This window comes from Leopardus geoffroyi, chromosome E2, assembly GCF_018350155.1.
Source record: "Leopardus geoffroyi isolate Oge1 chromosome E2, O.geoffroyi_Oge1_pat1.0, whole genome shotgun sequence".
In the NCBI taxonomy this organism is placed as follows: Eukaryota; Metazoa; Chordata; class Mammalia; order Carnivora; family Felidae; genus Leopardus; species Leopardus geoffroyi.
The window spans coordinates 12,046,883-12,072,344 of NC_059335.1; the positions used below are offsets into that span (position 1 = coordinate 12,046,883).

Here is a 25,462-nt window from a genome sequence, read left to right on the forward strand (position 1 = left end):
GGTATACAAATGAACTGAGAAATTTGTGATTTAGATACTTTCAGAAGCTGCATCATTTTTTTTGGCTTGGGCAGAAACGAGGTGATCCGGAGAACCGGGAGGAGCTGTGGTGCTCCAGTCTGCATCCTGACCCTCTGGGACCAGTGAGCCCCCAAGCCTGGCTTCGCAGAGGGCATTCCCAGTAGTCTGACTTCTTCATCCGGGAGGCTCGAGACCTGGGGCACAGTCCAGGCTGAGCTCCTCTCTGCTGCCTGGGCTACTAGACAAAGAACGTCAGGGAGGTGGGCAAGGGGCACCTTCTATCTAAGCGAATAGTTAGCATGTCTGGGAGTCGAGCAGAGTGCAATGGTTAGCTTTCAGAAGGGGGCTTGAAGAAAATCTCCAGGATTTTATGGAACAGCAGCAGGGTGATTCTTTCCAATCGTGGGGTGGGTTTTAGAGCCAAAGAGCCAGTGTAGACGCCATTCCTACACCTCAGACCTTCAAGGTTTGTGGTCGAAGAGTTCAACTCGCTTACTGGCTTTCCAAAGGAGGACCTCAGATTCTTAAAATTGGGCAGCACGTCCCCAGTGTTCTGGAACTGGCTGTCAGATGCTGCCTGCAGCTACAGTCTTCTGAAGGCCTGACCAGGGCTTAAAGGATCTGCTTCCAAGATGGCTCTGGGCACAAAACAGCCTTGAACAGGAGGCCTCAGTTCCTCAGTGGCTGTTGAAAAAGGTCTAAGATCCTCACCACCTGGGCTTCTGTACAGGACTGCCTGAGAGCCCTCGTGACAGGGCAACTGACTTCCCTCAGAGCAAGTGAGCAGAGGGGAGAGAGCAAGCAAGAAGCCACAGTGCCTTTTTTGACCCTGAAATCGCCATCACTTCTGCTTTCTTCTGTTCCGTCGGAGCCACTAGTTTATGGGAAGGGGCAGTAGGCCTCCTGGAAGGAGGACCAGAGAATTCGTGGGTGTGTCTCGAAACTACCATACCTACTAACAAGCGTGGGAGAATCACACGGTTGGAATGGTTGTGGCAACAGTCAACTTTTGTAGATGTGCACTGATCATTCTACCTGCTGGAGGCTGGCCTTGAGATGCCACTGGGTTGCCTACAGCTTACCCAGCTGCCAATCGGCTGCTGGTATTTCAGTGGCAGCAAGGGCTACAAGAGAGTCAAGGGCAGTGCTGTAACCGCTATGGACTGGTTTGCGTTGGGTGTAAAAGCACAGTGCTTTCCATGCAAAATCAGCAGCAGCAAGTGAAGTGAGGTGTTACTCTGTTGTCATTCTTTGAATGTCATATGGTAGAAAGGTGAATTCAAGTTTCAGGGCGTTTGGAGAGTTGTAAGAGCACCATCTGCAGAGTGGAGTCAGCGACGGAATGATCGGTAGCATACCAAGAATGATGTTGAACGAGTTGGCTCTAACGGAAGTGGGTTGGTTGGGGAGACGAGTCTGGTATAGAGTATAAAGTGTATTGTGACAGTAAGGCTGTGTCCTAGCAACAGGTTGACATGTGGTCATTTTATAAGGTAGAGTCAGAGATTTAAGCTACCTATCCCCAAGCAGCTTTTGTGGGTCCAGACGAGGTGTAACTGTTCCTCAGGACAGTCGTTCGCCTGAATGTAAATGTTTCAGGTATAAAACCCAGCCTAGTATTATTCCATCACCAGATGGCGAAGAAAGCATGCCAATTTGGTGAGGTAATCTACCAGCACCCACTAGGATGAGGTGATAGGATAGCAGGTCAGACATTAAAGTGGAGTTATTCACACACTTGGGAGATCTCCTGCATCCAGCTGTGTTGCTCACAGCACTGAAAACACCTAAGCCTGTTGTTGCCTTGGACCCCAGGGTCCCGGTGTAACACGGTGTCATGCAATTTGGCCATCAGGAGTACATGCATATCATCTTTATCTCTTGAATTGTTACTTCTGACTGAAATTTGATGAATCGAGAGGTACTATGTGTCAGGCACTGTGGGTCTAAGCACTGGGGATACCACCATTAAGCCCGCTGTGGTTGGAGCAGAGTGGGCAAGCGAGAAAGTAATAGGAGAGAGGTCAAAAAGGAGAGGCTAAGGGGCGCTTGGGTGGCTCAGTCAGTTGAGCGTCCGACTTCAGCTCAGGTCATGATCTCGCGGTCCGTGAGTTCCAGCCCCACGCTGGGCTCTCTGCTGACAGCTCAGAGCCTGGAGCCTGCTTCAGATTCTGTGTCTCCCTCTCTCTCTGCCCCTTCCCCTCTCACTCTCTGTCTCCCAAAAATAAATAAATGTTAAAAAAATGTATGTTAAAAAGAAAGGAGAGGCTACAGAATAAATTAATGCAAACGTGGAGAATTGACGTATTTATGGCAGATATTACTGAAGCACGTTAAAGAAAACATCCCCCTCTATCCAGTAAAAAGACTTAGTATCTGCCAAAATTAAGGATGACTCCCAGCCCTGGAAGATTGCACTTTTTTTTTTTTTTTTCCATCATGAGGAAACTAATGTCAAGATATCAATAGACAGGGATAGGCCAAAAGAATTTTGCTGTTCTCTTTATGTGCCTAAGTTGCAATGCCAGTTGATAGTTGGATATTATTTCTCCAGCTCCTGCCAAGGCATGGCGATGGGGGTCTTCAATTATCTCCCATGTCTAGGACCAGAGCTAGCAAAGAGAGAATGTGTTCTCACCTGTTTTTTGTTTTTGTGTTTTGTTTTGGGTTTTTTTTTTTTTTTTTGTTTGTTTTGTTTTTGTTTTTGGTGCTTTCCTCCAGGCGAGAATTGTGGGCCTCTAGGGAAATCCTACAATTTTCTTACCCCATGATGGCACAAAAAGAAAGACACTTTGTCTAACAGGAATCTTAAAATGCAAAAAGTAAGTTCCAAGAGCGGAGACTCCTCAAAAGGAATCTGAAAACTTCCCGTGTCTTCGTGATTTGTAGAAATAGGCCTCTTATAAGACCTCCACCCACCACCCACCCAGACTCGTGCTAGCTATCCCCTGATTAAAAACAGAAGGCACTGGTTGTTAATTCTTTCTGCTTCAGAGAAGGAGAAACCTATCACAGGACTATGTCAGCTCTGAAGTGTGGAAGATCTTCCAGAGTCCCCTTCAATGGAAACAAGCCGTGAAAAGGGTATTTAAATACATTTTAGTTGAAAAATTGCGTGTTTATACAATTAAAGGGTATGTCTGCAGAGTTAAGAACCTGTAAAGGATTTTCACTAAAATGGGAAGAAGTGCTCATTTCCAGGTGGTAAGAGAATCTTGCCTCTCCTTTATTATCACGGGGGGAGAGTGATTTGTTTTCATTATTGCTAGCATTTCACCGGTATTTTACCACTCTTGCGATTGTTGTTATTTTCGTTTCAGGTAAATGACTGGCGTGCGGGTGACCCCGGCAGGGGCACGGGCCTCCTGGCTGCTGCGGCGCAGGGGCTTCTGGGGATTGTAGTCCGCAGACTTTCCTGCGCATGCGTTTTGGGCTCCGGCGGGCGCCGTGGGCGACCTTGTTTGGGGCGCTGAGGTGAGTCCAGCCCGGACCGCGCCCCGGTCGGAAGCGCTAGGGGTGGAGGGTGTATAGTCGGGATCGCGCCCTGTTGCTAGATGGGAGGAGTTGGAAGCGGGGACTGGTGGCCAATGAAAGAGCCTTCTTGGCGGGGCGGAGTGTTGAGGTGCTCGCCCGGCATTCCTTGGGAAGAGGTGGGCGAGCTTGAGCTGGATTTGGGGGGACTGACTCCGGTAGTGCCTCTGCAGGTTTTGGAGGTAGGAGCTGTGCATCCCCGCGTCGGGATTGGTGTCAGTCTTGGAATGTTCATCTCCAGATCCAGGCGGGGGGGCCGGAGGGCGTTGGCTCATGTTTGGGGGATAATGGTCGGGGCCAGGCGTCCCCGACTGGGGAGAGGGACGGGCCCAGCAGTTCATCTCCGAGTATGGGGGGCGGCTTGGGCTGTTCATCCCTGGGGTTGGCAGGGGGGCGGTTCGGGCTCAGCACCCCAAAGTTTCTGGAATCTTGGCTTCTGAACGCTGGGCTTGGCATCTGGTAGCTCTGTCTCCAGGGGGGTATCTTGTTACCCCAAACTGGGTTCACCTCTTGGTAAGTGTTGAGCTAAAGGACACAACCAAGCCAAAAAAACCAAAAACCAAAAACCAAAACAAACAAACAAAAAAAACAAAAAAAAAGAGAAAAGGAAAAGGAAGGATTTTACTTGCAACGAGTAAAGGGGAACACCCGGGATATTTCCCAAAGCAGTGTCTCCTGGAACAATAAAACTGGGGAAGTTTTAAGCTAAGGGTGCATACATATTCATGAAGGGCCTTGCGCAGTGGGGCAAAAGTCATCTGAAAGTGGGCGAGTCCGGGTCTTAGTTGGTTGAAGTCATGAGGGCCGGCAAGGGTCAGCATCATCAATTCTCTGGCCTCACTTGGTCTGGGATCTGGGTACTCAAAGGGGTTTAGATCCTGCAAAGATTACTCAAGAATGTGCTTCAGGCCACACTTCACTTTGGAGTCAGCACTGGGAGTTTTACCATCGATTTATTGTCCCAAATATGATTAGGCTATCTCGTGGCCTGAAAGTGGCTGTGTATTCTTACATTTTTTTGTTGTTGTTGTTCCCTTAAAACCGTTAACTACCAAGGTCTATTCTGCAATTTCAACATATCGCAGGGAGTTCTGCAAGAAATGTGCTTCTGGCAAGTAGTGTCAGGTGCCAGTCAGGCTTAGATCACAAGAGGGCCAGGACATAAATATGACTTTTCTTATGTCAAGAACCTGTGTCAACCACCCTCCCCCCCCCCCCCCCCACCAAAACCAAACAAACAAACAAAACAAAAAAACCCAGCTATGTCTCTTCTGTCTTTTTCCGGGGAGCCCTAACTCTGCTTACCTCTTGGCTTTTCTCCTCCCTCTAGTTAGACATCTAGAGTAGTCTCTGAATACGGTTTGAAAAGAACTGCCCCAAATTATTAGCCCCATCCTCACCTTGCATGCCGAGAGGCAGGGAATGCAACCTTTGGGGCTGATTAGACATAAAGAATGGCAAATTGTTCGGTTGCAGTCAAACTGCCTCTCCATTTGATAAAATTAGAGAATTGATGTTAATTATTTGAGGTGTAATGTTAGCACTTTTAAAACTATTTCACATCTTGGGGCGCCTGGGTGGCGCAGTCGGTTAAGCGTCCGACTTCAGCCAGGTCACGATCTCGCGGTCCGTGAGTTCGAGCCCCGCGTCGGGCTCTGGGCTGATGGCTCAGAGCCTGGAGCCTGTTTCCGATTCTGTGTCTCCCTCTCTCTCTGCCCCTCCCCCGTTCATACTCTGTCTCTCTCTGTCCCAAAAATAAATAAGCGTTGAAAAAAAAAAAAAAAAAAACTATTTCACATCTTTTAGAACTATGTAATGACGTATGTTTGGAGTAGACAATATGATGAATATGGTGTCAGGGGTATGCTTCAAAATAATAAGTGAGTACGTTGGAAATAGGTAGCAGTATGGTTGAAATAAGAGTGGCCACGCGTTGATAATTGCTTAAGCTGCATGATTGGTACCTGGGGGTTCATTCTGCTAGTCTGTCTACCTCTGCATGTGTTTGAAATTTTTATGATAAAATGTTTTTGAAACAGCTTTACAATGAACTAGCTAGGAAGTGCTCTGAGGAAGCATAGAAAGGTTGAATTTTGCTCCTAGCTGCTTAACTGATTGAGCCACCCAGGCCCCCGTATTCTTAATGAAATTGATTCATAGGTATTTTATGTCTTTTGTCTCTTGTGAAGGGGATAATTTTTTTCTTCCATCTCTGTAAATATGAGTGAGAAATCAGCCCACCGACCCAATCAAAGGAGGGACAAGGAGACTGGGAGCACAGTGAAGTGAGGCTTTAATCAACGTTCTTGCAAGAGCTGGTGTCTGAGGGCCAGCCACACTCGGGGCAGTTACAGCAGACAATTTATCTCCTAGTGTGAAGCCCCTCCCCTGATTCCTCATTGGCTGAGCACTACAGAGGTCTCAGCCTTACCGAGGCGTTGCCTATGCCCATATGCCTATGCCATAAAGCGGTCTGATTAGAACAAATGTACATTCCCTGAGATGACCAGAGACTTTCAGTCCCTCCTCCCTTTATTCCTTGGCACATGCTCATTGCAAAGTCCACAAAAATAAGCCGCTGAAAATAAGCCTGCGAAACAGAGAGGGGAAGGAGGACCAGGAAGTGAAGTTTCTAAGGGTTTGGGACTCCGCTGTGGGTCCGGGCAGGGTGGGGTTTTATACATATTTCCAGTACTTTGTAAACCTACTGTTAACTAGACTGCCCAGCTTTTGTTTGGTACTTCTGAAAATGAATCCTCTGCCTTACTTCTCACGCTATGGGTGTGTTTTTCAACACCTCAAACCCACTATTTCCAAAACTGAGCTCCTAATTGGCTACAAAACCTGGCTCTACAAAACCTTCTCCATCCTTCCAGTGAACAAGACCAAAGCCTCCACCCCCTGCCTTCCACCCTGGATGGAAGCCATCGACAGAGCCCAGTGACCGTGTCTTCATTATAAACGCAGACTCCAGCAACTTCTCACTGCCTCCACCTCCGCGTCCCTGACCCAAGACGCCATCATCCCTTGCTGGGATTGTCGTGATAACCGACCATCTGGTCTTCTGCTTCCCATCTTGCCACTGTTAGTCCATTCTTTTTTTTTTTATTTTTATTTTTTTAACGTTTATTTATTTTTGAGACAGAGAGAGACAGAGCATGAACGGGGGAGGGGCAGAGAGAGAGGGAGACACAGAATCGGAAACAGGCTCCAGGCTCCGAGCCATCAGCCCAGAGCCCGACGCAGGGCTCGAACTCACAGACCGCGAGATTGTGACCTGAGCCGAAATCGGACGCTCAACCGACTGCGCCACCCAGGCGCCCCACTGTTAGTCCATTCTTAACAGCAGTCAGAATAACCGTATTGATACCTAAGTTAGATCATGTCACTCCTCTGTTCAAAAGCCCTGCCTTTATTCCCACGTAATGAGGATAACAGCCAAAAGCCTTAAAACGGCCTAGAAGACCGCATACCATCTGGCTCACATTTACCTTTCTTTCGTCTCTGATTATTCTTTCCCTCACACGCTCCACTTTAGCCACGTGCCGCGCATGCTGCCACCTCTGGGTGTTGACCCTTGCTGTACGCTCTGTCTAGAATGTTCTCTGTACAGATATTTGTGTTGGTCACTCCTTTACTCAGTTAGGTCTTTACTCACAGATCACCCCCGTGAGGCTTCTCCTGACCACCCCATTTCATTCCCTATCCCCCTGCCCCATTTTTTTTTCCCTCCATAAGCCTTATTGCTGTATCTTCAGTTTCTAGATCCCTGCCTGGCATACAGTAGGCACTTAATAAATATGTGTTGGACGAGGCAATGCCATCCTTGCTCTCTCTGAGCTTATGGCCAAGGGTGGAAGATAATGAAACAACCACAGTATAGTGCTACGATAGGAGAAATGCCAGCCACAGTCGGCATCTGCCATGGTGTGAATGTTTGGATCCCTTGAAATTCACATGTTTGAAATCCCAAGGCCCAGCGTGATGGTATTAAGAGGCAGGGCTTTGGGCGCCTGGGTGGCTCAGTCGGCTAAGCGTCCGACTTCGGCTCAGGTCATGATCTCCCAGTTTGTGAGTTCGAGCCCCGCGTCGGGCTCTGGGCTGACAGCTCGGAGCCTGGAGCCTGCTTCAAATTCTATGTCTCCCTCTCTCTCTGCTCCTCCCCTGCTCACGCTCGGTCTCTCTCTCCTTCAAAAATAAAAATAAAAAAAATATTAAAAAAAAAAAAAAAAGAGGCAGGGCTTTGAACGTGGTTATGGCCTGAGGGCAAGAGCCCTCATGAGTGAGATCAATGCCCTTATAAAGGAGGGCCTAGAGGGCTCCCTTGCCTGGTCCACCCTGTGAGGAGAGGTGGAGATGACAAGAAGTCTGTGATCCAGAAGAGGGCCCTCACCTAATGGTGATCATGGGCTTCTGGCCTCCAGAACTGTGACAAATTTCTGTTCTTTATAAACCACGCGGTATGTGGTAGTTTTGTTATAGGGGCTTGAACGGATGAAGACAGTACGTGATATGGTGGAGATAATCAAGGAGGGCTTCCTGCGGGAGTAACACCCAAACTGGTACTTGAAGGTTAATAATAATAATAATAATAATAATAATAATAATAATAAAAATAATGATAATAATAGTAACACAATGTTGAAACTCTTCAGGATTCTTCAGGATCGGCCCCTGGTAATGTCTCCGGCATTGTCTTAGCGGGACTTGGCCCTGTGACTCTCTGTTCTAGTCTATACGCATGTGCTTCCTGGCCTTTGGTGGGACCGCAGCATTGCCCATGTGTGTGTTTTCGCCCACATTGCCACTTCTTCATTAGCCTTCTCCTTCCTTGTCAGTTGGGCAAATGCCTTCTGTTTCTTTGGGCATCAGCTACAGTTCAATTATCTCTCGAAAGCCTTCCCTGACAGCCTGGAGCCCTCTCGGGCTGTGTCGGGTTTCTGTTCCCTGTGTCTTTGTTCAGTTTTGTGCAGCCACATCTGCTGCAGCCCTTCTCACATTCCAGTGAATTTATTGGCTCACCTCTCTACCCCGTAGTTTGCCTCCCCTTTAGATCAGGGACTGATTTTTTTTTTTTTTTTTTTTTTTTTTTGAGAGCCAGAGAGACAGAGCGCGAGCTGGGGAGGGGCAGAGAGAGAGGGGGACACAGAATCCCAAGCAGGCTTCAGGCTCTGAGCTGTCAGCACAGAACCAGACATGGGGCTCAAAGCCACAAACCGCGAGATCATGACCTGAGCCAATTGGACACCAACCAACTGAGCCACCCAGGTGCCCCAAAGGGATGTCTTTTATTTTTATTTATTTATTTAATTTTAGTTTTTTTTTTTTTTTTAACGTATGTTTATTTTTGAGAGTGAGAGAGACAGAGTGAGCAGGGGAGGAGCAGAGAGAGAGAGGGAGACACAGAATCCCAAGCAGGCTCCAGGCTCCGAGCTATTGGCACAGAGCCCGATGAGGAGCTTGAACTCAGAAACCGCGAGATCATGACCTGAGCCGAAATCAGAGGCTTAACGGGCTGAGTCACCCAGGCACCCTGATCAGGGACTGAATCTTACATTTTTATCTGGAGCACTTAGCATACAGCCCAGTACACAACACTTACTGACTCCTTATTGTGTGCTAGGCGCCACTCTGAGCACCTTGCACGTCATAACTTACTGAGTTCCCACAATGACACTTAGGAATAGGTTCTCTTGATATCCTGTCTTGTACAGAGGAAGGAACTAAGGCACCAGGAGCTGGTTCGACCAAGGGCACACAGCCGGTGGATGACAAAGCCACGCCTTGAACCCAGGGAGTCTGGTTTCAGAGTCTAATTTTTTTTTTTTTTTAAACAGCCAGGCTCTACTGCGTTTTCTCCTAGTCAGCGTTCGATGCATGGGTCATATACCCAATGCATGGGTTTCCCTTGCACCTTTGATCTCAAGATCTGATCTTTTCAGTCTGAGAATTGAGTCAGGCAAAGGCCCAGACTTCTCCATTCATTCATTCATTTGACACCTACTGCATGCTAAACTTGCCATATGCACACGAATGATACAATTTCTAGTCATTAGGAGCACATGTTACAGGAGAGGAAGCAAAAAGTAACCAGGAAAATTGAAGTAGGATATGAAAAGTGTTGTAGTGGACGTCAGTACCAGATCCTGTGGTCTGACCACAGAAGACTGATCCCCATGGGCAGGGGATATGGGAAGGTCACTAGAAAAGCCCTCCCATAGTCCTATACTTCATAGTCACTTGAACTGGCCAGTGACAGGCTTTGTCATGTGCACACAGCCATGTCTCACTAGCCTTTAAGTTTTTGGACAGGCTTTCTGGGGGTAGGGCGGCTATGCACATCTGTGCAGGCTGCGTACTGCACAAGGAGACCACATCAAAGGCATACTATTCACATAGGACATACGTGCAATTTTCAGCAAGTAGCAATAAAAGTGCTCCGTTGCTTTATTCTAACAAAAATCAGTATGTGATAAGAATTTTCCAACAGGTGGAAGAAAAGTATCTTGAAGAAGGGATACATTTTCTAATATGCTCAAAGGCATATTGGCATGGACTAGAGACAGCCCTGCCTGCCGTCCTGCCACAAGCCCTGAGGGCTGAGGGCTGAAGCCAGCTCTCGTAAAGCCCTCCGACTCAGATACAGATTATAGACGAACCACTTTGACATTATCACATGACATTCACCCTCATGCACACAGAAGAAATGGTCTTTGTCCCGTTCCTGAGATGATTACGCAGGATTGCTAGGCACATCTCTCTCAGTTTTGAATCCTCTGGAACTTCTAAGAAGAGTCAGGAATCTGAGGGGCGCCTGGGTGGCGCAGTCGGTTAAGCGTCTGACTTCAGCCAGGTCACGATCTCGCGGTCCGTGAGTTCGAGCCCCGCGTCAGGCTCTGGGCTGATGGCTCAGAGCCTGGAGCCTATTTCTGATTCTGTGTCTCCCTCTCTCTCTGCCCTTCCCCCATTCATGCTCTGTCTCTCTCTGTCCCAAAAATAAATAAACATTGAAAAAAAAATTAAAAAAAAAAAAAAGAAGAGTCAGGAATCTGGAAGCAGGGTTTTGGGGAAAACTCGGGGCTTATATATATATATATATATATATATATATATATATATTTTTTTTTTTTTTTTTTTTTAATGTTTATTTTTTAGAGAGAAAGAGAGAGAACAAGGGGTAGGGGCAGAGAGAGGGAGGGACAGAGGATCTGAAGCGGGCTCTGTGCTGACCACAGAGAGCCCATGTGGGGTCAAACTCACAAACTGTGAGATCATGTGACCTGAGCTGAAGTCAGGTGCTCAACTGAGCCACCCAGGAGTCCCGGGGCTTCTCTTTCTGATTGTGTTTCTTGGCACCTGAAGTTCCAGATTCAATTGTTGCTTTCCCTGCAGCTCCTCTTCCCCTCCAGAGGTTGCCGTGGGGACCTGGTCTCTGTCCTGCTTCAAGACTCAGATCAGAATGCGATTAGCACTGTACTTAGGGGTTTAACAAATCTTTGTGGGACCCCAGAATAAGGCGATTCATGCTTTCTACAAGAGGTAGTAAAGGAGTGGGGGGAAAGGGTGAAGATTTGCCAAAAAGTCATTTTGTATTCTATTAACCTGATCCTGTAACCCTGCAAGCTGCTCACGGGGTGGCCAGCAGACTGGGGCCAGTCGGAGAGCTAAATGTTATTGGTCTGTGACCAGATAATTTCAGAAATTGAGTGTAAACCTTGAAAAATTTGTGTATCAGTTCTAGCAATTGTATGATAACTGATCAATCTGATGATTTAAAAATGGGCTTGTAATTTGTATGCCTAAGTATGTACTTTTTCTAGAAATTTCTTTTTACTTTTTTCCGTATTTTTATTTTATTTTATTTTATTTTTTAAATATAATTTATTGTCAAGTTAGCTATCATACAGTGTATACAGTGTGCTCTTGGGTTTGCGGGTAGATTCCCGTGATTCATCGCTTACATGCAACACCCATTGTTCATCCAACAAGTGCCCTCCTCAATGCCCATCACCCATTTTTCCCTCTCCCCCCGCTCCCCCTCCATCAACCCTCAGTTTGTTCTCTGTATTTAAGAGTCTCTTATGGGTTTTCCTCCCTCTCTGAAACCACTTTTTCCCCTTCCCTTCCCCCCATGGTCTTCTGTTAAGTTTCTCAAGTTCCACATATGAGTGAAAACATAATATCTGTCTTTCTCTCACTGACTTATTTCACTTAACATAATATCCTCCAGTTCCATCCACATTGCTGCAAATGGCAGGCTTTCATTCTTTCTCGTTGCCAAGTAGTGTTCCATTGTATATATAAACCACATCTTCTTTATCCATTCGTCAGTTGATGGGCATTTGGGCTCTTTCCATAGTTTGGCTATTGTTGAAAGCACTGCTATAAACATTGGGGGTACAAGTGCCCCTATGCATCAGCACTCCTGTATCCCTTGGGTAAATTCCTGGCAGTGCTATTTCTGGGTCACAGGGTAGCTCTATTTTTAATTTTTCAAGGAACCTCCATGCTGTTTTTCAGAGTGGCTGCACCAGTTTGCATTCCCACCAACAGTGCAAGAGGGTTCCCCTTTCTCCACATCCTCGCCAACATCTGTTGTTTCCTGAATTGTGAATGTTAGCCATTCTGACAGGTGTGAGGTGGTACCTCAATGTGGCTTTGATTTGTATTTCCCTGATGATGAGTGACGCTGAGAATCTTTTCATGTGTCAGTGTGGCCAGTAGGCCATCTGGATGTCTTCTTTGTAAAAGTGTCAGTTCATGTCTTCTGCCCATTTCTTCATTGGATTATTTTTTTTTTTCAGGTGTTGAGTTTGGTAAGTTCTGTATATCGTTTGGATACTAACCCTTTATCCGATATGTCATTTGCAAATATCTTCTCCCATTCTGTCAGTCGCCTTTTAGTTTTGTTGATTGTTTCCTTTGCAGTGCAGAAGCTTTTTATCTTGATGAGGTCCCAGTAGTTCATTTTGGCTTTTATCTCCCTTGCCTTCGGAGACATGTTGAATAAGAAGTTGTTGCAGCCAAGGTCAAAGAGGTTGTTGCCTGTTTACCCCTCTAGGGTTTTGATGGTTTCCTGTCTCACATTTAGGTCTTATACCCATTTTGATTTTATTTTTGTGTATGGTGTAAGAAAGTGGTCCAGTTTAATTTTTCTGCATGTTACTGTCCAGTTAGAAATTTCTTTTTAACTGTATTTTACCAAAATATTGGTCAGTGACAGATGAAAATAACAGTGAAAATAACATGAAACTGGTCCTTCACCACAGGTAGTTTTTTTTTTTTTTAATGTTTATTTATTTATTTTGAAAGAGAGAGAGAGCAAGTGTGAGCAGGGGAAAGGCAGAGAGAGACAGGGAGAGAGAGAGAATCACAAGCAAGCTCCAATGCTTAGCACAGAGTCTGATGCGGGGCTCAATCTCACAAACTGAGATGCTGACATGAGCTGAAATCAGGAGTTGTATGCTTAACCAACTGAGCTACCCACACACCTCTCACAACAGGTAGTTTAAAAAAAAAATTTTTTTGGGGCGCCTGGGTGGCGCAGTCGGTTAAGCGTCCGACTTCAGCCAGGTCACAATCTCGCGGTCCGTGAGTTCGAGCCCCGCGTCGGGCTCTGGGCTGATGGCTCAGAGCCTGGAGCCTGTTTCCGATTCTGTGTCTCCCTCTCTCTCTGCCCCTCCCCCGTTCATGCTCTGTCTCTCTCTGTCCCAAAAATAAATAAATGTTGAGAAAACTCTATCCTTTAAAAAAAAAAAAAAAAAAAAAAAAAAAAATTTTTTTTTAATGTTTATTTTTGAGAGAGAGACAGTGAGAGCCAGGGAGGGGCAGAGAGAGAGGGGGTGGGGGAGACAAAGAATCTGAAGCAGGCTCCAGGCTCTGAGCTGTCAGCACACAGCCCGACATGGGGCTCGAACCCATAAGCCATGAGATCATGACCTGAGTTGAAGTTGGACTCTTAACTGACTGAGCCCCCCAGGCGCCCCCAGGTAGTTTTGAGAAGCACTATCTGAGAAGACAGAGACATGGTCTTTGGTTTTTATCCTTTAATCTTTGGGGTTCCCACAGTGCCTAAAGCAGAAATTTTACACACTCAGTTTTTCCTGGAAGGCCAGAGGCTACCATGTTTACAGAGTTTTTCAGATAGGAAATAAACACCAGAGTCAGAATGGTAAGTTGAGACGAGCTTAAAATGAAGGGGCAGTTTACCAAGGTGTGGGCAGGGTGTGGTAATCAAGAAACGATCTTGCAATATCCCAGATCTGCTCAGAGCAGGGTCATGGACTGTTGTCCCTAGGGTGGAAGGGCTGAGGGAGGAGCCAGTTACCAGAGGAGGGCCACTGATAGGTGCTGTGACCTTTGGTCAAGGGGTATGAAACAGCCAGTCCAAAGCAACTCCAGGAAAGAGCTGGCGAAATACTCTGACTTCACTCATGTCCCTTCCCTGGATCTCCTGCTGACTTGCCCTATTGGCTAAGTTCAACTGGAAGCTGGAGGGCAAGGGGGTCTCCTGCTACAGGCAGGACAGGGAAAGGAGTTGAGTGGATGTAGAGTGCCAAGTTCCCAGGGCCTCCTTCTACCTGCTTCTGTCCACCAGCAGATCTAGAGAGTTCCTTGCTCCATCCTGTGAGCTTTTCCAGAGCAGAGTGTGCCTTCCATGTTGTAGCTGTGTCATCAGTATTTGCAAAAGTCACAGGGTCCCAGAGCATAGAATGGGTGCTGGAGAGAGGTTGTTTTGTAAGATCTTAGCTAACTGAAAGTTCTTCAGCTTCCAGGTCCTGGTTACACAGGAGTAACTTGCATGTGAAAGTGGAAGCAAAAGAAGGTTCCCCCGTCATGCTGAGATCACTCTCCAAGTCAGAAATTCTGGAGCCTGTTTTCCGGAATGACTAGGATGCAGGTGACGTCAACACATTCGCAAGTCTGAGAAAAGGAAAAGCATGGCAGTTTTGACCGAAAAGTTTGAGGAGTGAGACGGGAGTGACAGGAGAGCCTGGGTGGAATGCGGGCAGGGGAGAAGGCTTGAGGAGGTGAGATTCAGTCCGTTGAGAATGAGAAGAGAGGTAAAGATACCTTGGGAGGGAAGAATGTGTGAAAAAATTGTACAGATAAGAAGAAACCAGGACAGGGGCACCTGGGTGGCTCAGTTGGTTAAATGTCAGACTTTGGCTCAGGTCATGAACTCATTGCAGTTCTGCGTTCTCGGGATCCCACTCTTTCCAAGAGGAAGACAGTATGGTTAAGTTCCGGGTAAGTCAAGGTTTCCTTTCTCCCTCTTAAATACCACGTCCCTTCTGGGGAGCTATTTTCTGAAAGGAAATGGCCAAGTTTTGAGTGGCGGCTGTGTCTTAGACACTTCACCTTGCTCCTAACAGCTGTGTGAGAGAGGTGGTGTTAACTCCCTTTGCAGAAAGGAAGGAACAGGCTCAGAGATGTCAGGATGTCTAGTTCAGGCTATTCCAAGTGTGGTTCGCACACAAGTGCCAGTCCATGAGCTACTTGTCACAGAGAGATCAATACAGCAATCAAAAGGAAGAATCCAGAAGCTTTTAATGTTTATTTATTTTTGAGACAGAGAGAGAGAGGGAGAGAGAGAGAGCACGAACCGGGGAGGGGCAGAGAGAGAGAGGGAGACACAGAATCGGAAGCAGGCTCCAGGCTCTGAGCTGTCAGTGCAGAGCCCAATGCAGGGCTCCAACTCATGGACCGTGAGATCGTGACCTGAGCTGAAGTCAGACGCTTAACCGACTGAGCCACCCAGGCGCCCCAGAAACTTCTATAGCAATGCAGCATTGCCACAACATTCGAGTGCGTGGTCAGTACATACATGACCACACTCTGGGTAGTGCGGGGTCCAGTCCACATAAGTAGCAAGATTTGAATGGGTATATGTCCATCAGGGTTCAACCAATGAAGTAGGAACAACATGAGATATATAGTAAGAAGAGATTTGGATGAGATTTCTTTTATGTGACTGGGGGTGGGGGCGGGATGCAGGGCAAATGGAAATCCCAGGGCGGGCTGGAACTCTTAGATACAGACTGGGACTGCTGTCTACAGGTAGAATTTCTTCTCTTAGGGAAGCCTCACTTCTGGTCTGAAGGCCCTTCAACTGATTGAGTCAGGCCCGCCCAGATTATTTAAAATAATCTCCTTCAAAGTCATCTGATTATGGACTTTAATCACCTCTACAAAACATCTTCACAGCAACACCTAGATTAATTTTTGCTTCAATAATGGGACCGTAGTCTAGCCAAGTTGATGCATCAAAAAGGCCATCCGAGGGTGCAGCCGTGATTTTTTTAAATCATGAAAAATGTTTTAATTATGAAAATATACAAAAAGGGAAAAGAGTACTATGAATGCCGATGTAGAGCGCAGGTTCAACGTTTTGCCACATCTGCTTCATCGATCTCGTTTTCACTTTCCTTTTTTTCTTTCCCAAAGCATTTTAAAAGAAGATCCCGATAGCACGTTGTTTTGTTTTGTATTGGTTTTGTTCTGAGCCCATTACTTTCTTAGAGCAGCTCGGGTGCAAGCTAACATAAATGCGCTCCCGCTCCTTTCCTCTGCCTGGACACCATCTTGCCTGAGGCCACCCCTTCTCCTTTGGGACATTTTCTAGCTTCTAAATTATTGCCAGCAACTGTTTTACCAAGTGTTTCACACTGTATCACCCAGGCGACCATTTTTCCAGCCTCTGCTAACAGTTTCCTCAACCATTACTGCCCGGTCCCAAAGTCAGTGCCAGAGATATTTATTTGGTAGCATTCTGCTTGTGGTAGCAGTTTTATCCGTTAGCTTGGATGTGTTGGGTGGTGGCAGAGGAGGAAGGAAGCAAGTGGAAACATTCGAGACCTCTTAAAGGCCTAGGCTCAGAGCTGGAACAAGTCGTGGAGCCAAATCCAAAGTCACGGGGCAATGAAATGCACTCTGGTCTTGTAGTGGCATTGGGGAGTGTGAGAGAATTTTGTTAAATAGCGATCTAAGTTACCATTCTCCTCTATATACTTCAGTATGTATTTCTACTGACGGCAGAAAAAAAATGACTGAGATTATCAAGTTGTTCTTTGGTATCATCTAATACCTAGGCAATAATCAATTTTCCCCGATTATCTCAAAAATGCTTCTGTTTGCTGTCACTCAATGGGTTCCTCCAGCTATAATCTTTCCTACAAATGGAAGCACGAAACACTTGAATAAATTCAGGTCCCAGATTTTACAAGAGTACTTCATAAATGGTGCTGTGTGCTGAGAAAAAGATTTTTTAAGTCATTGATTGTATCTGTATTGGTTTATAAATTTGGGTCATTAATATTTTTGGACAGTCCTTGTACCGGCATTATATGGCAGTCTCTGCATAGGATCCCAGCAAAGAATCCACTCGGCTGCAAAGGGTGGTGGGAATTGGGTGTTTTTTTTTCCCAGAGTGTTGAGACGAAGAAGGGAGAAGGGGGTTAGGCTGGGTGAGCCTGCATTCCTAACCCCTTCTCCCTAGAGTTATCCCACTGGGCTGTCCAGTATCTCTGGTTCCTGGCCTGCTCGCTCCAACTCCTTTTTGTTGCCTCCTACCGAGGAGAGAAGTGCTGCTAAGATATACTGGGTGGTTAATGAGCTGAAACTTATTTGCACAGCTCTGGAGACTAAGAAGTCCAAAATCAGGTAGCTGGCAGATTTGGTGTTGGTGAGGGCCCGCTTTGTCATCAATAGATGGCCATCTTCTTGCTGTGTGTCCTCACATGGCAGAAAGGGTGAGCTCTCTGGGAGATCTTTTAGAAGGGCATCAATCCTATTCATGAGGCTCTACTCTGATGACCTAATTACCTCCAGAAGGTTTCACCTTTTAATACTATCACTTTGGGGGATTAAGATTTCAACTCACGGACCGCGAGATCTGACCTGAGCTGAAGTCGGACGCCCAACCGACTGAGCCACTCAGGCGCCCCTCCTTTTTTCCCCTTTAATCATTTGTTTTGTTTCTTAAATTCCACATGTGAGTGATATCATATGGTATTTGTCTTTCTCTGATTGACTTATTTTAGTTAGCATTATGCCCTCTAGGCCCATCCATGTTGTTACAGGTATCAAGAGTTCAATCCTTTTTATGGCTGAGTAATATACCATTGTGCAGTGTGTGTGTGTGTGTGTGTGTGTGTGTGTGTGTGTGTATCTCTGTGTGTGTATACCACATCTTTATCCATTCATCTATTGATGGGCACTTGGGTTGCTTCCTTATCTTGGCTATTGCAGATAATGTTGCAATGAACGTAGGAGTGTGTATATCTTTTTGAATTAGTGTTTTTGTTTCCTTTGGGTAAATACTGTGCATAAAAATAAACTCAAAATGGATTAAAGACCTAAATGTGAGACCTGAAGCCATAAAATTCTTAGAAGAAAACATAAGCAGTGATTTCTTTGACATTGGCCATAGAAACATTTTTTTGGATATGTCTCCTCTGGGGAGGAAAACAAAAGCAAAATTAAACTGTTTGGACTACACCAAAATAAAAAGCTTTTGCACAGAGAAGGAAACCATCAACAAAATAAAAAAGGCAACCTAATGAATGGGAAAAGATATTTGCAAATGATATATCTGATAAGCGGTTAATATCCAAAATATATAAAGAACTTAGACCAAAAAGATCAAAAAGACCCAAATAATCCAATTGAAAAATGGGTAGCAGATAGGAATAGACATTTTTAAAAAATGTTTATTAATTATTTTTGAGAGAGAGAGAGAGAGCAGGGAGAGGCAGGGAGAGACACACACAGAATCTGAAGTAGGCTCCAGGCTCTGCGATGTTAGCACAGAGTCCGATGTGGGGCTCAGGCTCATAAACAGTGAGATCATGACCTGAGCTGAAGTTGGACACCTGACCAACCGAGCCAACCAGGCACCCTAGGAATAGACATTTTTCCAAAGAAGATATACAGGCGGCGAACAGACATGTGAAAAGATGCTCAACACCATTCATCATCAGGGACATGCAAATCAAAACTACGATGAGATATCACCTCACACGTGTCAGAATGGCTAAAATAAAAAACAAGAAATAACAAGTGTTGACCAGGATGTGGAGAAAAAGGAACCCTTGTGTACTGTTGGTGGGAATGAAAAATGGTGCATCCACTGTGGAAAACATTATGGAGTTTCCTCATAAAATTTAAAATAGAACGACCATATGATCCAGTAATTCCACTACTGATTCTATTATTTTTTTTTTCAACGTTTATTTATTTTTGGGACAGAGAGAGACAGAGCATGAACGGGGGAGGGGCAGAGAGAGAGGGAGACACAGAATCGGAAACAGGCTCCAGGCTCTGAGCCATCAGCCCAGAGCCCGACGCGGGGCTCGAACTCACGGACCGCGAGATCGTGACCTGGCCGAAGTCGGACGCTCAACCGACTGCGCCACCCAGGCGCCCCATGATTCTATTATTTTTTAATAGTTAGCTGATACCCAAATGCTCCCAATTGTCCCAATAATTTCCTTTTTATGTTTTTTTTTTCCCTTAATCTGGCAGCCAATGCTTTTGGTTGCCTTGTCTGCTTACTCCATTAGAAATAGATTTATCTGCCATGGCAGAGAAAATAAAATGCCAAGTCTTGGTTTATGAGGGGGAATGAACACCTAGGTACTGCTAGGCCAGTGTATCAGCACAACCTTTTTGGAGGACATTTTGGATAATATCAAAGTGTAGAGTATGCTTGCCCAAGTAACTCAGTGGTCTCTTGTCTAGGAATTTATGTTATAGAAACGCTCGTAGAAGCACTCAAAGACAGATGTTCGTGGATGCTTAACATTCTTTGTGCGACCCTGGATGGTTAACAGGGGGACACAGGCAATGTGGAGGATGGAAGCGACACTTGGCCTACCTAAAACTTTGAATTTCTTCTGTGTTTCTCATTTCTTTTGTACTAGGAGGGGCCTGTTCAGGGACACTAGCTATTTGAACAGGAAGAATTTAATAGAAAGAATTGTTCACTAGGTATGGGAGTTGTTAACCAGGTAACTGAAGGGGTGAAGAGAGAACTCTACAGTATCACAGAAGTAACAGCTGCATAAAAACTGCCAGCCAGGCTGAGGGGACACAAGGGAGAGATTGAATTATTGGAACTTAGAAAGTTGGAGGAGGGGCCTTGTGGCACTGAAACACAAAATTGTGAGGAGGCGGTGCTGACTGGCTGGTATGTCTGAGCTCAGAGAAGAAGCCCACCGGTCACGGACCCAGATTTCTGATGAGGGGACACCGGCTGGCTGGACTGGTGTCTGTGACGTGGGGAACAATGAAACTGGTTCTGTAAATGTTGGGGAAACTGCAAAGTGGCTTCAGCCATCCCTGCGGAAAGGGACTGCTGTCACCGGCAGAACAGAGCATGAGAGAGGTGATACCGGAACAGGAAGCAAACAGGCAGGAGCGAGTGAAGGCCCTTTCTCTCTTAGCCTTACAAAATCCCTCTTGCGCCCCCTAGTGTCTGAGCCTCACATGGAGCCACTTGCCAAATTCAAAGTGTGATTTGCAGAATCTCAGCTCCAGCATTACAAAGTGTGTGGTTTCAACACCAGAGTTTGGAGCAGAAAGACAATAACCTAAGGACTGGCACAGCTTCCGGTTGTGCTCGTCTGCCAGTGGTCATTTGTGGGTCATCAATATGGTGTGTGCTTGATGTTTTAGGAAACTGTGACCTTCAAGGATGTGGCTGTGGTCTTCACTGAGGAAGAGTTGGTGCTATTGGACAAGGCGCAGATACACCTGTACCAGGACGTGATGCTGGAGAACTTTAGGAACATTGTCTCAGTGGGTGAGGACAGCAACCCTCTGCAACCAAGCAGCAAACCACTGGTCCTGTTTCCTCAAATAATCAGCTTCACAGCAGAGAGAGTATTCCAGTTGGAGCACAAAGGGAAGCTTTGGCCACTGGAGAGAAAACCTGAGGGATGTGCAGACAAGACACCTGAAGTCAGTGAGTGTTAGATAGATGTGAGCGGGTGGCCCCTTGTGGAAGTGTTGGTGAGGAAGCTCTCAAGGCCTGTACCCGCTGGCCCGTGGGCATCCTATACAGTTAGTGAGCCCACCCTGACCTCCTCTCGTTGTAGGCTGTCATTCTTTTCTCCTGTTTCTTAAAGTGAGGTTGATGAAGTTCACACACTACCACAGGCCTCGGTCCCTTGCAATATTTTGGGCAAAGGAGTGTGAAAGGAACTAAACCAGGATCCGGCATGTCGTGACTGCGATATAAGGGTCAGCTTGTTTGCTTTCTTGTTGATGAATATCTACTTTTAATTTCTCAGGGGCTCACATATGACCTTGGTTTAGTTTATGAGATAGTTGCTGTTCTTGCCTCCTTTTACCAAAGCAACAACTGAGGCATGGAGTAAATAACTTGCCCGTGATCACACAGTTTGTAAGAGCTATGATTTGAACCCTCCTAATCTGGTTTTAGACGCTGTGTTTTTAATGACCACATGAAACGAGGTACCACCGTGTCTGTAGATTATAGACGTAGGCCCAATGTGCAGGATTCAGCACTGTCGGTAAGTCTGAAATCAAGTTACTCTATCATAATCAGCAGTTTTTAAAAAGCAAGACAGATTCATGGACTAGAACACGACAGACTTTATCAGAGTACATTGCACCTGGTGAGGTAAGTATCAGGTGATAAAGCTGTTTTAGTTAACAGTCTGTGTCTATTTGTGTGTACTAGGTCGCAGTGTAAGTGCGTTTCTTAATGTGGATACAGTCAAAACAACTGGCAGACTGCTGCTGTAAGCTTGTGGTGGGCAGCTCAAAGTCCCCCTTTCTCTGACACCACCTTCCAAATTAAAGTCACTCAGTAAAATGACTCAGAAATGACATCGAACCAGAAGCAGTGTCCAGATGGTCTTGATCATGGTGTTCATGCCATTCTGAAGCCCATTGTAGGGTGCCAAGGGTATGACCACCCTTTTCTACCTCATCTCCCTTCATTTTATGGCCCTTTAGTACAATCTTGCTTCCCTGGGGGCCAGACCGTTGACAGTTCCAATTGTCCATTCTCATAGTGATGGCTATTTGATTTTCTGCAGTTTAGATAATCTAAAGAGGAGATATTAAGGAAGTCGATGACAGGATCTTAGAGCATGTGACTCTTGATCTCAAGGTCATAAATTCAAGCCCCACATTGGGAATAGAGATTAGTTACCAGAAAAGAAAAGGAAAAGAAAAGAAAAGAAAAGTAAAGAAAAGAAAAGAAAAGAAAAGTAAAGAAAAGTAAAGAAAAAAGAAAAGAAAAAAGAAAAGAAAAAACATCACTGGCTGGATTACAGGATCTTGGTGGACTTTATCTCTTCATGGAATCTAGAGAATCTCAGAGAAACTGTTGTCTCTTTAAGCCTGCCTCAAAGGTGTACATGTGCCTCCCCCACCTCCCCCAAGAACTTTATTTCATAATATTATCCCCATCTCAATCCCCATTGTTGTTTTAGATCCACCACATACAGTTGTACAGGTGGTATAGAAACATACATGATAATCCCACCTCCTGTGACAGTGATGTGAAGGAAGGGACATTAGCAGGAGACAGGACTTGTTTGTTTCTTCAACTTTATACAGTATCTTGGAAGGTCTTTGTGATCGTTTATGTCTGTCACCATGTCTAGCACTCCGTTATTATGACGTACACACATACACACACAAAGAACATGAATCATATGGGAAGACTCCCCCGTACCTTTTGTAGCCAAGTGATTAAAGGTGTCTTATCAGCTGCTCTTATAGCAGGGAGGTGAATTTCTTTCTCTATAAATTGTTCCCAAGATTTCTTTTGGTTTCCCTGCAACATCTGATTTTTAACTGGCAGTTCACAGATTAGACTTACTGTGGCTCTGTTTCCTCTATGACTAGAATCCAGTGACAACTTCCCACCCCATCCTACTTCATTTCTGAAAACCTCTGGAGGGATGACTTACTTGTTCTCTTCGCCAAATTCTCTTTTCTCCTCATAGGAGACAGGATTAAAGACAACATTTCACATCTTCAGGGAAAAGGGTTGAGTTATCTCTCGCCAGAAGGGCTCTACCGCTGGCCGATTTGGAAACAAAGGATCAGTGAATTAACTGGGAGTCAGGAGTGTATCATGACTGTTCAAGGAAATTGTCCCCAGTATTTAGAAGGAGATGTTTTCCTCTCTGAAGAATGGGCGGGAGTGTCTCTTCAGATTTCTGGAAGTGAGAACTATGTAATAAAGGCCATTAATTTAGAAAATCAAGGGGCGCCTGGGTGGCGCAGTCGGTTAAGCGTCCGACTTCAGCCAGGTCATGATCTCGCGGTCCGTGAGTTCGAGCGCCGCGTCAGGCTCTGGGCTGATGGCTCAGAGCCTGGAGCCTGTTTCCGATTCTGTGTCTCCCTCTCTCTCTGCCCCTCCCCCGTTCATGCTGTGTCTCTCTCTGTCCCAAAAATAAATAAACGTTGAAAAAAAAATTTTTAAAAAGAAAATCAAGATGGCACAGCGTGGAAAGGCCCGACACAAGTCCTTACACCCGAGTCTTGGAAGGAAGCCCACATGACTGAGCACCAGAATTCTCAAGGACAATATGAGAGAATTCACGTGGAACAGACACTGTATGGATGCGCTCAGGGTGATGGCCACATCAGTCAGACATCACGGGGTCATGGTGATTCCCAGGAATGTAAAGAAGAAGATCCCTGTAGATACACTGACTGTGGGAAGCACTTGGCAGTGAAGTCAACAGTGCATAACGTAGTCCCTGTGGTACCACAACCTGTCAAATGTAATAACTATGAGGTGGGATAGATAGATGTTGCAGACCCTCTTGTCCATCCCAGCACTCACGTAGGAGAACAGTCTTGTAGATGGGACCAGTGTGGAAAGGACTTCAGTCAGAGCTCAGATCTTGCTGTTCATTATAAAACTCATTCAGAGGACAAAGCTTATGAATATCAAAAGTGGGCTGAGGGCTGCAAGCAGAGCGCAGACCCTCCCAGATACCAGAAGGGCCCCTCGGGAGACAAACCCTATAAATGTCCCGAATGTGGCAAGGTCTTCGGGCACAACTCCTCTCTTCACAACCATCACCGAGTCCACATGGGGGAGATGCCCTACAGATGTGATGTGTGTGGGAAGGGGTTCGGATTTAGGTCCCTTCTTTGTATTCATCAGGGAGTGCACACAGGGGAAAAGCCCTACAAATGTGAGGAGTGTGGGAAGGGCTTTGATCAGAGCTCCAATCTTCTTGTCCACCAGAGAGTCCACACTGGCGAGAAGGCCTACAAATGCAGTGAGTGTGGCAAATGCTTCAGTTCAAGCTCTGTTCTTCAAGTCCACCAGAGGCTGCACACAGGGGAGAAGCCTTACCGGTGTGGCGAGTGTGGAAAGGGCTTCAGCCAAAGCACACACCTTCACATTCACCAGAGAGTCCACACAGGGGAGAAGCCCTACACAGGCAACGTGTGCAGAAAGGCTTTTGCCTACCGTTCAGTTCTTCACACTCATCAGAGAGTTCACGCAGGAGAAAAGCCTTATACATGTGACGTGTGCGGTAAGGGCTTCAGTTACAGCTCATATTTTCACTTACATCAAAGAGATCATACCAGAGAGAAACCGTATAGATGTGATGAGTGTGGTAAGGGCTTCAGTCGGAATTCAGATCTTCAAGTGCATCTCAGAGGCCACACAGGAGAGAGGCCCTATAAGTGTAAGGAATGTGGTAAGGACTTCAGTCGTAACTCATACCTTCTTGCTCACCAGAGAGTGCATATGGATGAGATACACTATGTGTATCGTGAGGATGGCCAGGGCTTTCGTTACAGCTCAGACCTTCTTACTCATCAAAGACTGCACAAGAGGACGGAAACATTCTCAATGTAGTTAGTCAGGGTTCAATCAGGAAACCAAGAAAGTCCATGCACTGAAGGTGATAGAGGCTTACTCGGCCATTGGGAGGGCTGGGGCAGCAAAGGACAAGGACACTGTCACCCATGATGTCCTGAGGCACGGAAGCAGGGGTTCATAAGAGCATTCCAGAGAACTACTCTGGATCTCAACAATGTCTGCAAGACTCCCATCAACTGTCGCATGCTACAGTGGCAAAGTAAGTGATAACTGACGGACGGACGGTTTGTGGCAATGACAATAATTAGAGATCAGATTTCCATGAGTGGATATGCCCAGGAAGGAAATTATAATTGAGATGAGTACACTGAGGCTTTCAGGCCAGCCAAAATCTGTAGATTTTTTAAAGAGTGTACCTGCTAGAAAGATACTCAAAATGAGTGCTCAGAAATGAAACCCATGTTATTGTTATTCGTGTGGTGAGAATATTAGTCCATATTCTCAGGTTTCCAAACCCATAAGGTTCTCTACACAGCGAGGGGCTCTCTAGAAGTGATACTTTATGGGCACGGCTGTGTGTTCATCTTGCTGGCTCCATTTCTTGGTCACGTAAAGAGACTTCGTTTCCCAGAAACCCTTGCAGTTGAGAGCTGGTCCATGTGATACAGTTCCAAGCAACAGAGTACGAGCAAAAGTGATGTAAGCTACTTCCAGGCCTGACCCTTACAGACATCTTGTGATGTCCTCCAGGCATCTTTCCTAGAAATGTTTCCTAGAGGCTGTTCCAGGCTGGATTGGTGGAAGGTGGCTATCTGATCTGTGTTAGACCTTTTTTTTTTTTTTTTTTTTTTTTTTAATAAATAGACATTTTTCTTTTATTAAAAAAAAATTTTTAATGATTATTTTTGAGAGAGAGAGCGTGAGTGGGGGAGGGGCAGAGAGAGAGGGAGACACAGAATCCGAAGCAGGCTCCAGGCTCTGAGCTGTCAGCAGAGAGCCTGACGTGGGGCTCGTGCTCACAGACTGCAAGAGCATGACCTAAGCCGAAGTCAGACGCTTAACCTACTGAGCCACCCA

General features: G+C 46.0%; 1 protein-coding gene across 1 annotated transcript; it reads left to right on the plus strand.

The window, feature by feature from the left end:
* Positions 1–2,201: 2,201 nt before the first annotated feature.
* ZNF285 (zinc finger protein 285) lies at positions 2,202–25,220 on the plus strand. The gene is given in 6 exon segments (XM_045442041.1): positions 2,202–3,105; positions 3,342–3,495; positions 14,745–14,802; positions 20,230–20,356; positions 22,539–22,796; positions 23,028–25,220. Coding segments are annotated over 5 exon segments (1,890 nt in total). The 5' UTR covers positions 2,202–3,105; positions 3,342–3,442; the 3' UTR covers positions 24,422–25,220.
* Positions 25,221–25,462: the final 242 nt, after the last annotated feature.